At 35.9% G+C, this 13,461-nt stretch overlaps 2 protein-coding genes across 5 annotated transcripts in view; one reads left to right on the plus strand and one right to left on the minus strand.

Annotated features, from left to right (window-relative positions):
• The first annotated feature begins 401 nt into the window (after positions 1-401).
• LOC128227822 (tumor necrosis factor-like) lies at positions 402-3,455 on the plus strand. The gene is made up of 4 exons (XM_052938694.1): positions 402-866; positions 1,256-1,298; positions 1,579-1,644; positions 1,965-3,455. Exons 1-4 carry the CDS (start codon positions 402-404, stop codon positions 2,360-2,362), a joined length of 972 nt encoding a protein of 323 aa, XP_052794654.1. The 3' UTR covers positions 2,363-3,455.
• A 1,452-nt stretch (positions 3,456-4,907) lies between these two features.
• LOC128227803 (sodium- and chloride-dependent GABA transporter 1-like) overlaps positions 4,908-13,461 on the minus strand; it is a 35,859-nt gene continuing 27,305 nt past the window's right edge. For all 4 annotated transcript variants that reach the window (XM_052938665.1, XM_052938664.1, XM_052938666.1 and 1 more), the window contains exons 11-14: positions 13,242-13,344; positions 12,505-12,605; positions 5,957-6,127; positions 4,908-5,682 (exon numbers count right to left, since the gene is read on the minus strand). In XM_052938665.1, the coding sequence (XP_052794625.1) occupies positions 5,542-5,682; positions 5,957-6,127; positions 12,505-12,605; positions 13,242-13,344 (516 nt within the window). In that variant the 3' untranslated portion in view covers positions 4,908-5,541. The remainder of the gene's footprint in view (positions 5,683-5,956; positions 6,128-12,504; positions 12,606-13,241; positions 13,345-13,461) is intronic.

The raw sequence follows: 13,461 nt of genomic DNA on the forward strand, positions 1-13,461 counted from the left end.
TAGTTATCATAGAAATTTATGCGGAGTACAGTCTATTCAGTTTGTTATAGGGGACACGTCCATCTACCAACAATATAGGTCAACACTTTGTGAAAAATCGATTACTCTCACTCGAATTGAATTGTTCTTGAGTGGTGCCTATATGGGGTGAAATGTGGTTGTGTTTCCTACAAAACCTTCTAGGTTGTACTCCACCTTCTTCACTCTCTTGATTATCAGATGCAGCGAGAAAACATCTCGACCGGATAATAGATAGTTCCGGCCTTACATTGAAATTTTAGTTGTCATTGATTGCGGTTTTGGTATGCCAGATGAATATATATTCGGGTTCCCATTTCTTTATTCTCCTATATATAAAGTCGATTCTGAAAGGGCTTACTCAGTTCCGTGTCACGGCATACATGGCTATGACTATACCGGCGTTAGTTTACGACAACTTGAAAGAAGGGGAAGGTGTGAATGAAGGGGTGGAAGCACAGCGCTTTCCACAAAGGGAAATAGATGAATTGGGCATACATAGATCAGGGAAAGGCCATGACGGCGCGGATGACCGGAATAAAGCATGGTGTTGCTTTTGCTCAAGACAAAAAAGCGTGAACGAAGAAAGGGAACGTAAAAACTTGCTTGCGAATAGTCGAAGTCATGAGGAAAGTGTTATAGATATTAGCAACAGTGGGAACTCTTCAGCTTCCAAATCTTCCTCGAGTCAAACGGTCACCGGAAGCCGTGCGGAATGGACATGTGGGAGTGTGTTTTTGTTAATACTAGTAAGCGCCCTTATCGGATGTCTGCTGTCGTGTGCTGTCATCATCCCAGTTTTTTACATGAGCAGACCGTCCACTTTCGGGCTTCTCGCAGTTCCGTCGGTATGACGATTTTTAAATTTTAACGTATACTAACTTGTGAAAAGAACGGGTTTTAAATAGAATAAAAATGAGACATATATTTTTAATTAACAGTTGCACTTGCGCTTGAAACTTATATTAGTCCATTCAAAATGCATTTACTTCCCCATGCCTTTAAAATGAGCTTTTTTACCTCAGTTGGAAAAACTTAAATTATTTTTAAACAAAACATTATTGACCAAGTGAAATAAAATAGTTTTAACGTTTACATTATCAACATAATCAATTAAACAAAAATATGGAAATACCATGTTTTCAAGGACAAATTGGATGTGTTTTCCCGGTCAAGATTGACTTCATATTGTTGGTTAGGCCGTTCCAATAGTTCTACTTTCGTTTTCTGTTTGTAGGTCAATGAAATGAAAACTTCCCAGGAGCACTGGCATGAACGCTGTAAGTCAATACTATTATTGTTATAAAGCTGAAATACAATAAATCTAATTGAATATCATTGGATTATGAAATAAAATGATTATTAACCATGATCACAACTTTGAAAAGTATAATAATAAATGCTGCGTTTCAAATTAAGGTCGAATAGAAACGAACAGTTGTATCAGGTACATGTATATGACTGTTGACTAATTCGATTAAGAAAACTATAAAAGAAGCCCTTTATATGAAGCCAACAGGTATATCGTAAAATAAACCTTGATCTTCTACATTTATCTAGATACGGACAATGAAGATCATAGCAAACCAGTTGGAAGATTTGTCCTAGATCAGAACTCTTTGATGGGTATGTACATGTCAGAGCGGGTGCATTATAAGCTCTTTTACTGACAAACTGACACTCATTTGCGAGATGAAACAAAACATGTTCCCTCCCAATCGCATTACAAATTATTCAGTAATAAAGGAGAACTTGTGAAAAGCTTTGGTAATACAGTACTCAAGACTCATACTTCCCTATATCCCGTAACACAATCAGACTACCTTCCTAGCTTGCAGGCGATGGCCGAGTAACTACGATTGACCCGTAACGTACAATTTAAAACATGTCTTTGCCGTGCATCGGTAAAATACATTTTAGTTGTACGAATTTTGTCTGTCTTACAGAATATGGTTTGTTACGATGGAAGGAGTCGGAGCAGACAGCAGGCTCCCGCGTGCATTCGAGCAGGAACGAGTCCTGTGTGGTTGTGCCGGAAGCCGGGCTATACAGGGTCTACTCACAGATTACTTTCACCTTCGACGGGCGAACAACCCGGTCCGAGGTGGCACACAGCGTCCTCGTGCGGAAGGGCGAAGACGAGAATATGGTGCAGAAGAAGTTGATCAGCGTCCCATTCAGAGACCCCGCGCTTCCGGAGCGACAGCAAATCATGGAGCCCAGCAATCTCATAACGTCCGCGAAAGTCGCGGTCAGCGACCGCATATGTATAGAGGTCAGCCCAGTGGATCTTGTGTACAAATCACAGGTAGACAACGTACTTATGGTGGTGAAGGAAGAGTGAACTGAACGTTAAGTCGGCTCCAAACCGATGGAACACATTTTGTCAACACATAATAGGAACAAGCGAGCAGCGGCAAGTGTAGTTTCCGAGAAAAGGATAACGAGATTAGATATCAGACTCTCAAAGGTGACACGGCTACGTGACACCTACGCATAAAGGATAGACAAAACGCAACGAAAAATAAAATCAGCGCGTGAACTGCTAAGCTTGGCGACGTTAAGCAACATTATCAAATATCTCACGGCACCAACTCGGAGGCGTTCCTTCACCATTATTTAATATCATCGGCATGGCTACCTCTGAAAGTGGCAAACACTACGATTTTGATGTAAAAATAGACTGAGAAATCGCAACTCAATATACATGTTACCTATTAAAGACAAACATATTTTTATGGACAAATACACGTTCCTCAAAGTTCTGCTGTTTTTAAAACAAAAATGCTCATTTGAAATATTAGTATTATTGTGTTTTTTTTAAATTAACGCGCTTTCATAAAATGAATTGCATTTATTTAAAACAAGCATACAGAAAACTGTCACCATTGTCAAACATGAACTGTAATTGTCTCATCGTCCTGAGACGGTATTCATAAAACTGCTTAAGACATTTCTTATGCTAAGTAAGTTGCCTAATATTAATATCTCATTCCTTATACGAAATAATACTTTAAAAAATCCTAAATACATTATTTGCAGTGTCCTTATTGAAAAAATTCAATATACTTTAATGTTAAAAACACTTCTACATTAATTTAATTTGACTACATGTACGAGGTTATGTCCGCTGATCGACAACGAACAATGGACGAACGTCGCTGTACGCTTGTGATTTTACTGTGCAATCTTATTTGAGGGTTTTTGTGAAAATTTATGGCACTTTGGGAAATGCTTGTCTTTGCAAAGTTATGGTACATGATCACATGTTTGTTTTAACAGAGTTATGGTACTGAAAGACATGCTTCTTTAAATAAGGATAAGGCGATGTTGAAAACGATTGACGCTGTATGAATTGATTGTTTTAACATTAATATACGTTGTCATTGTTTACTACTTATTTATGTATGATATAAAATTTTGTTGGCTCAATAAACTGTTGTTCTACGAATAAAACTGTATAAACGTGGTCGTTATTCAAAGTTCATGAAATATCACAGTAATGACATTTGCTTGAATACATGTTAATAAACCAAAATGTGCAACACAATAAAAGAAATCAAAGTAAGATAGGTTCTTAGCAGAGAAAGGAACCCATGACCAAACATTTCACATTTGGTAGACAACATCGCACTGATTATCATCGGTTAGGATGTGAAGAAGATCATGACATATGATTTGTTCAGTTTAAGACACAACTTAAGACTTCATGAAAAAGCAGACAACCGATGTTTTGAGTACATTTTTCAAGGTAGGTAAATGGTTATGTTGATTTATAGAAGAAATATGTTTCTTGCTTCACTGGGTAACAAGTAAATGCCTTGATTCGGCGAATGGCGGCTTTAGCAGATACGACAGTCTTGGATTATTGGTGGCACAGTGTTGATAAGAAAGAAATTGGATTTTGAAAGATTTCCATAATTTAATGAAAACATCTTATTCAATAATCTCTGCAGAATCTGTTTTATCAATGCTTGACATAAGATTCTGCCTCCCATGGTGATGTGGGTACTGAAAACTAAACGAGATATGTTTAAAGTGCAGCATGTAGATTTAGAAGTAATTTTCAGTAATGTATCTTTTTCATCAAAGTACTAGTAAGGCCTTGAAAAGTCTTGATGTACCTAAGGTCAAAATTCTTGAAATCAAAATGACACGCTGATGTTTTACCCATGGATCGCAGGTTCGATCACCTGCCTCACCATCTATGCATACGATTCGTCAGCTTGGGGAGGGGGACGTTAAACGGGGGTCCCGGTGTTATACACTAGTGCACGTGTGTATGTTGAGGGAAATAAAAGTCGTAAGATTATACGCCAAGTCCATGCATGAGTTATTCATCTTGGATAGTTTGGGTTCCAACAAGTATCATAATGAATAAGTCAATAACCAGATAGTAGTATTCACAAGAAATATCGAGAGATTATTTTACCCACAAAGTTTTAGTTTTATTCAGTGACGATTTAAAAAAAGTAAAAAAAGAAGATTCTAGGACAAACTACTTGAAGTCGTGCGGCTTTGTGGACTGAGACTGTAGGTTAGTCCTACAAATGCAACATTCGATATCTAAATGAGGTGAAAGAAATGTAATTTATGTTCTATTGTTTCCGGTGTAATGGACAACCTTATTTCACTATGTATTGTAGGAATAACAACACGTGTTTGAATTGAAATATTGTCCTAACTTTTTAACTATAATTCATGGAATTATTATTTTGTTAAAGCTTCAGCTTTACACAATTAGTGTCCTCTTCGCTCTCTATGGCACAGCAATTTTAGAACCTTTGGTCTACACCATTCTAGTGAGCACTAGACACAACACCGTGAAACGAATTTTCAATCATTTGGACCAAATGTCGAGTTTTCTAAGAGTGATAACCAATAAGTGGTATTCCGAACCAGTTTAATACCATGTATATAAATATATATATTCGGAGTAACAAATATCCGGCCGCAAAAGATATACGTCCGTCCAGAAGAAAAAACTTATTGTCGAATAATATATGTTTCGGGTAGAAATTGTTCCGGCTGTCCGGCTAACAGAACAACCAAAATATTTAAATGATCACAGATGACCACAACTGAGTCAAACTTTGTGACGATATACACTCTACATGTTCCACGGTCTATACTCAATAGAACCGTCGCAATTAAGATGGCGAAAGGCTGTCAGATTGGAGGGCATTCATCATATGCGGAAGAATATATCATGCATGTGTCACAATTGTCTAATTCAAATGTCAACTATAATTTAGCGAAATTACAGCCCAATATTTACTGCAATGTTAGGTACCAGTTCGAAGATAGGACTGATTTTGCTACAACAACACACGCCTGTTGGCAAATATCTGTAAACTACTTGTTTTATGTCGGTTTGTTCCGCCGACTGAAGATGACAGACAAGTGGCAAACACTCTTATTCTTCAGTTATCCGATCAGTGTTACCAATTTATATTCAGAGGTATATATGATAATTAGAATCTACTGTTCACAACATTAAACTAAACACCCCTAACTATGAAATTAAATCCCCGAGTCAAAGTTGAAAGGGTTATTAGCGTCGTGACTTTTGTATTCCACTTGACTCCACTTGTAGTTTGTATTTTCCCAGCCCGGGAAGAGTTGATGTTTCTTCAATTCTGGTGTAGTAAGCGCTTGCCATCTCTAAAAAACGAGCAAATTATGTAACTGAAGAACTTAAGTGTGATCAAATTATTTTTAGATTTTGACGACGTACGAAGTGATTAACAAATTGCGGATGAAATAGTAAAGTTTACGAAGTTGGAATGTTGTGAAGATTTTCTTGTCTTGAAACGTTATGGTGACTAGTAGATGAGTTATATGTAGCTGATCTACAAACTTCGGCAATTGATCGGAAACTATTATAGAGGATAAGTGTTTGCGTCAGTGTAGGAGCATACGTGAGATAGCAGCATACCTCTCTCAGAGAACCAGGAGATTTGATAAGGAGATATACAGCTACCGCTGGGACACATGAAATTGATGACAATGTGAAGAACACGCCGAGAGCCGTTGCCCAAGGAGCGTACTGGTAATCATCGCTGAATGTTAAAGGCTTATAAGTAGAAAGCTGGAACCAGAATATACCCTGAAAGTGAACAAGTTAAAGTCATTGTTTTAAAAAGTATGTATAGATTCGAATGTTACACCATTATAAAACTGAGAATACATCTGGAAGAGAGATTTTTCAGACACAAAATATTCATCTTTTAATTAGAATTAATACAGCATTGTCTCAATCGACAGCCTGTATCAGATCGTTATGCCGATTTTTAGGGAGGTTACATTCGGCGATTATATGTGTGTGTGTCACGTGATAGATTGCATCATAAATGCTACGTCGGAAGACAGCATTTTGGTTGGAATGAAGACATAAAACAATGATAACTTCTACTTGTCTTTACAATTTAGAGTGAAAGAAACGGCAGTCTATGCCGCTTAAAGAGCCCGGTCTTCGTTTTATTACAGGATTTTGAAAACGTGCTTACGGTTTTCTCAAACCTCTCGACCAACCTGTTTCCAATATAGCGTTTTGACAGCGCGGCAGATGGTGAAAAGGTTTGTCGAAGTTTTTTTAAGAAACTAAACTCTCAATCAAACTCTGGTAAAACACCGAAGGCGGGGCTCTGAATTCCCGGTAGACTGCTCTAGTTTTCATTTAAAATGTTGAACAAATAGTAAAGTACACCTTGTTTTAAGTCTTCATTCGAAGCAAAATATTGCCTTCCGACGGAGCAGTTATGACGCAATTTATCACGTGGTATACTCACACTGTTATACTTCCTGCTGAACATTTCCAAAACGTTGTCAAACTCACATTTCCTGGCTTTGTTCTGATTGAAATGTGATTAGAATCTCTTTTTACTTTTTTCCCCAGATTGTTTTTCGTGTTTGTTTTTGAATCATTTGTTTCAATCCTAATGACATAATTATGTTTAAAGGATGAGAAATTAGGTTTTAAATTGTATTTAAAGTCTACTTACAGATTCGACACAGTTTTTTACTGTCAGTTTGCAAAACAGGTTAAACTTTAAATTAAGCAGCACCTTTTAAAGCTGCTCTCTCACAGATTTACTGTCTCTTCAAATGTTTTTTTATTGTTTGTCTTTGAATGAGCAAATTATTGCATAAGTATCTACAAACCAGTGATAGAAGACTTTTGACAAAAGATCAGATCGCAGATTTTCATATTTCCATTCCAAAATTAACGTTTTATGGATTACTAACGGTTTAAGAGAAATGCATTAATCATCGTCTCATCGATTTTGGAACGGAAATATATGAATCTGCGATCTGATGTTCTGTCAGCAGTCTTTTATCAGTGGTTTGCAGATATGTACGCAAAAAAAATGCTCGTTCCAAGACAAGAAATAAAAAAGTTGTCAACACGTTCAATCTGTGAGAGTGCAGTTTTAAGGTCTACAATTAAGAAAAAGAATGTTACATAAATAAATGCATTTAAAGCAGGCGCGTACCCAGGCATACGCCAGTATGCCAATGCGTACACTTCGTCAGAAAAAAGCGAAAAAATAAAAGTTCCAAAAATGCAATAAAAAGTAAAGGCTCGGGGGGGGGGGGGGGGTATAAGAAATAATTACGTCCGAATTTTATCGTTTGTTGGTTTTTATAGTGTAATACCTAAATTCCGCAAAAAGGTGATCACGATGTAGATCTCAACTAACGTTATACACGCGTTATTTTCCCATAACCTGCCAAATCGGTGTGGATCCTGTTGACCTCCTGGTAAATGATCCGAATGATGTTTACAAGGCGGGACTTTTAAAAATGACTGAACAGACATTTAATCCGCCTTACAGTGATATTTTCGGGCAAAAACTAGACGACAGTGAGAAGAAAGAGCTATTAACCGCAACTTGAAACAACGTTCACCAGTATAAGTTCCCTTCCAGGTCAGTACTATATAATGTTACGATATATCATGCATGATTTATTAAAACATCCTTCTCGAAATTCTTCTCTTAGCTTATCCACATCCGTTTGTTTGCTATCTCGGCTCGAGGAGTAGATTCGTCATCGCAGAGTCATCGTTGCACCGCCTTTCTGTGCCGTCTGGTCTTGATCTGATTGGGTGGCTGTTTGTTTTGCATGTGGTGTGCCCTGCAAGACCTTCAATCTACTTTTGATATGCCCTTTTATCACATAAATACTCTTATCTTCGATTTGAGAACAATTCACGGAACATGTGTGATAACAAAAAAACGAAGTGAATTCGTAAGCACCGCATTTCATACACAAAACTGTTTAGGTAATAACAATAATCCGTCACTCGTTTTCTTTTGAGATCCAGATCTTAAGTTCGTCTCGAGAAAGACATTTATTAACCTCGCAAATTGTCTCGGTTAATAGCTGTTAATTTCAAGACCCATTTAAGAAATGTTGATCTCCAAAGAAAACCCAGCTCGGCGTCTCATTTGGATCCAAGTTGTTTGACATTTTCACAATGATATTACCAAAAGGTCGAGGGAGTGTGAGAAAACAAAATCGGAAGTTGAAAAAATATCGCGCATGTACACGACTTGCCTGCCAGGTAACGGGTTAGTATCTGAATACATTTACATGCGCATGCATTAAAGATATTAAAATTAAATAATTATTGATCGTTTCCACAATAATAAGAAAATCCTAATGAAACAAATGAAACCCTTTAATTTAATAAGCACCGGATCATTGGCCGCATATATTTAAATGGCATAAGTGCGAAAATACAATAAAGATTTATTTGCAGGTCGACGGTCTCACCCATGCCGTAACGATAGAAATATTCCAGGAGTTCAAGTTAGACCTGCCAGATGACGAGCCGACTTTCGAGCGAGAGTGTCAACGTTGGACAGCGAAGTGGACTGTAACTTTACCTGCTCCCTACTCAACCCTGGAAAAAGCATTGGACGTAGCTACTGAGGCATCGTATCCTAACATAAGGATCTGCCTCTGTTGTGTATGCCAGTAGCAACGGCCACGGCTGAGCGCTCATTTTCGACAATGCGTCGAGTCAAAACGTATTTGAGGAGTACCATGACAACTGAGCGAATGTCAGGCCTGGGTTTGATGAACATTTACAGCGAAAGCAATATCAACGCCGAACATGTTGACATATTTGCAAGAAAGAAGGATCGTCGCCTGGCTCTTTTATTCAGAATTTAATAACCATTGTTATGCACAGTGCCATATTTAGGGAATAGATCCGCTAAAGACAGGTTGACTGTATCTTATTCTTAGACGGTCATTAACAAACAGTATTGAAGATTATTAATGACAGCTGGTGGCTTAATGCCAAAAGAAACTATTCTAGAACGCTCTTATAAAAGCGTTCTGCATTAATTGAACACCTTTTTCAAAGACCACACTGTCCTAGTTTTTGGTTTTGACTGGTCGCTTAAAACTGATTTGACTGTATTTCTTCCTAATATCCTACCGATAACTATTATGTAACATGTTGTTGAAGTCTAGGTAATATATTACATTCGCTTCTTCAGTTTAAGATTTTTTTAACTTTTTTGCTTTTAAATTTAGTCCAATCAAAACACTCATACTTAACAATTAAGAAAAACATAATCTTAAGAAGCTACTGGAATATGAACTTATCAGAAGCACGGTGGAGAACCCAGAGATTTGTCAAAAGCCGTGTACTTTGCCTTAGATTTCAACTCTGAGAAATCAGTTGGTCAAGATTTTCAGGAAAGCATTAGAATATTAGAGAAAGTTCTTTATTACCGTGGATCGAGCTCTTAAATGCGGGGTTTATGGTCTTTATTTCACAAAAATTCTCCAAATATTAAGAAAGTTATCTTTAAAAACCTTACCTGAATCGAGACTTGTTGACATTTGTTGCCGTGCACTTTACCGAATAAGTCACGTGGGTTCTCCACCGTGAGAAGAGTAAGAAATAACTGATCCGATTACGATAGTTGTATGCCTGAGTGATAAATTTCATGTAAACGCCACAGCAAAGCACATTAACAGGTGCGTTTAATTATCATGTTTACAAATCGTCAGGTGTGCATGAATACAAGTTCGATGATATTCTGATTGTTATCATCATTTTAGTGCCGTGAAAGAACAGATATTTTCCCATACATTTTAAAAGCAAAATAATTAAGTATAGATCTATTTGTGTTAAGTTACAATATTTTATTAACTTATCTAGATACTGTTAAGCATAGCATGGAGACAGTTTCAGACTCCGCATGTGATTAAATATACCGGTGAGGTGCGCGGCTGTCAGACTTTTCAACCCCAAGACTTTTAAACCCCTTTGTCATTTGTGAAATCAAAGACTTTTCACCCCCTTTGTCATTTCAACCCCTAAAAGTGCTAAGCCGTTTCAACCCCACCTTAAACAAACTTTTCAACCCCTAATAAACGAAGACTTTTCAACCCCTTAATTTCTCACCTTTTTAAGAAAATAACTACAACAGTAAACAATTTATTATGAAATTTCTTTTAAAAATCAAGAATATATTAAGACTAAAAATATAACAATCAAAAAATATGTAATACATACAAAATATACATACTTAAAACACGTGATAATACAATAATTCATTAAATATTTACATTTAAATAAGTAAAAAAAATGCTCGACTGTCCATTTAGCTATTTAGTCATTTAGCCATAAATCTTCCTTATCTCCCTGAGGAAATCCTCACACAATATATTATGTGCATGGTACTGCTCCATCAAATAATTGAAACAGCGTTTGTTTGTTTTTCTTTTAGTTTTTTTAAACACTTTTTTTAAAACATTTTGTCATCAATAAAAAAGACAATAAAATGAGTTGAACTTTAAATAAAATTCTTCATAATATTTCAAAATATCATGATTTAGCAGACAATGTTTAAGAAATACAAAAGTATACATTGATTTCAAAGATGTTATAAATGTATTATAGATTGAGTTCCAAATGCTTTCAAATTACATAAATGTAACATAAGATTTTATTAACGTTTTTTATTTCTCAGTTTAAAACAATAAGGACATTCTATTATAAAGTGGTATATATGTAAAAAAATGCTATAAGCATTGTATTGTCTTTTCATATATGCAATTAAAGAATGGAATGAAGGTCGCACATTCATTAATGGGCAACACGTGTGACATTGTCATAAATTCCTAAGGGATTAAGGGGCTTCATAACACCTTTAATTGAGGTTATAGTAACTTGAAAGTGGCAGTTAACTAAGGTTCTAATATCATGGCCATCATTCCAAACTATGGCCAGCTTGATAAATTTTGTGTATAATTTTCAGGATTTTAAATCAAACAAAAAATATATTTTATTTATTTATACCCACAAACTCTGAATTTTTAGATAATACATTATCAAGAATTAAAATCAAACTGTACTGAAATAGCAATATGGTACTACAAAAATACTTTCCACTGTTGACCTTTTTTAAAAGCAAAGAAAGTTTTATAAATGTTCAAGTTCAGGTTTTTATTGGCATTCTACAGGCACAAAAAGTAGAATGTTCTTTTATTAGTTATTAGTTGTAGTTATTCTTTGCATTCATTTTCTTTTGCAATTATTCAAATTTGTTATTTAAAGAACACAATTATGGTAATAACATTGTACATAATATATGTGAATTCGCTGAGATATGTAATATCCTTCAGAATAATACAACAATTGCATGTTCGGAGTAACCAAGCACCAAAATCTTACTTTACCGTACCATTGTTAATGGTCGGAATATTATTTTGAAAAAACCTAACCATCAAGTGCTTAGTAAATCAAGGCAAAGCCTTTGTAAATTTCATCCAATACTTTGGAGAAAAGTGTAACAAATAAGCCAAACAAATCTCTAATTGTATTTCAATAACAATTGGTTAAGTTTCTTGCAAAAACAATGAAAAGACAACACCTGGCTGACAAAAATAATAGGGGTTGAAAAGTCTTTGATATAGGGGTTGAAAAGCCTTCAATATCAACTAGGAGTTGAAAAGTCTTTGATTTAGGGGTTGAAAAGTCCAAACAGGTAGGGATTGAAAAGTCTTTAAAATAGGGGTTGAAAAGTCTTCGTTTTGAGAAGGGGTTGAAAAGTCTTGGGGTTGAAAAATCCTGCTCCCAGGTGCGCAAGCCTTTCTGGTCAACGCAATATCTCAATTATTCAGCGGATTGGATGTTAAATAGAGACGCCACCCATCACCCCAGATCTTTTTGTTTATTTAAATCAAATACAAGTATTGATTTTTGGAAAAAATAATAAAAAAATATCGGGACTAACAATGTTAATTAAGATAAATATTCATCTATTTGTATGCTTTTATACGTGCCAAAAACGCCCCTAGATAGCACCAAATGCGATGTTGGATTTCAAAAAAATTTGGGGGGGGGGCATACCCCCGGACCCCCCTAGACTGTGCGTATCCTAGATTTTGACCTAGGTACGCCCCTGATTTAAAGTTATAAAAATAATAGCTCACGATTATAAGATGGTTACTTACATTTATGACTAACGGAGCTGTGAATTGCCATGCGATGCGCATCCATGGGCCACATCGATAACCAATCATCATTTCTAGGGAGTCGTAATATCGACTCGCTCCTACAAAAGTAACTTCATTTAGAGAATGCAGACGTATATTCATTCATTCGGCCTACTAGTTTAAAAAATACTTAGTACATATAGTGAAGGTAATATACCGACACCAGTACATGCATTAAGTTTGAAAGGCCAGGAGAATCTGCCTTTAGGCGAAAAAAACAACACGTTTGTTTCAGGTTTAAGGCCTCCCTAAAATAAATAAGGCAGGTAGAAAAAAAGGCATAGTGTTTTGACCAAAAAATATATGCTTATAAACTTCTAAACAATAAGTATTAGCATCACTGGTATTTTTAAAAGCTAAAGTACATTTTTTGTAACTTTAAAAAAAGATAAAACAATATTTCTAAGGGGAATAAGAAGTTAAAGGGTGTAGATTAACGAATAGGGTAGGTCGGGAAACATGAAAGAAAATTTATTTTTTACGCCTTAGAGATAAAATTATTAATTCTTTTGAAATGAAAACGAAAAAATATACACATTAGAATTGTATTTTTCTGGAAAGCATCCAGTTTTAAATTCAAAAGCATAGTTCTTGAAATCCTTTTGAAATCGACAGGTTCAGATGTGTATCAATACTGTCGTCAAACGAACACTAAATGTTTTATTAATACAACAGAAATCCCATTCGAGAATTACCGTAAACCCATCCGATGGCCAGAGTTTCGAAGAACACCATTGCCAGAAGGACCAGACCACTGGCACAATAGTAATCTATCAGTCGGAATAGGTAAACGCCTCCCTGTAACACCCACGGTGTCTTTGAACTTTGAAACTTTGATATCAAGGCATAAAGTATGCATGCGATAGCAACAGGTTAAACAATAATGAAACAGTCAATGACAACAAATATATTAAA

Source organism: Mya arenaria, chromosome 3 (assembly GCF_026914265.1).
Source record: "Mya arenaria isolate MELC-2E11 chromosome 3, ASM2691426v1".
NCBI lineage: Eukaryota > Metazoa > Mollusca > Bivalvia > Myida > Myidae > Mya > Mya arenaria.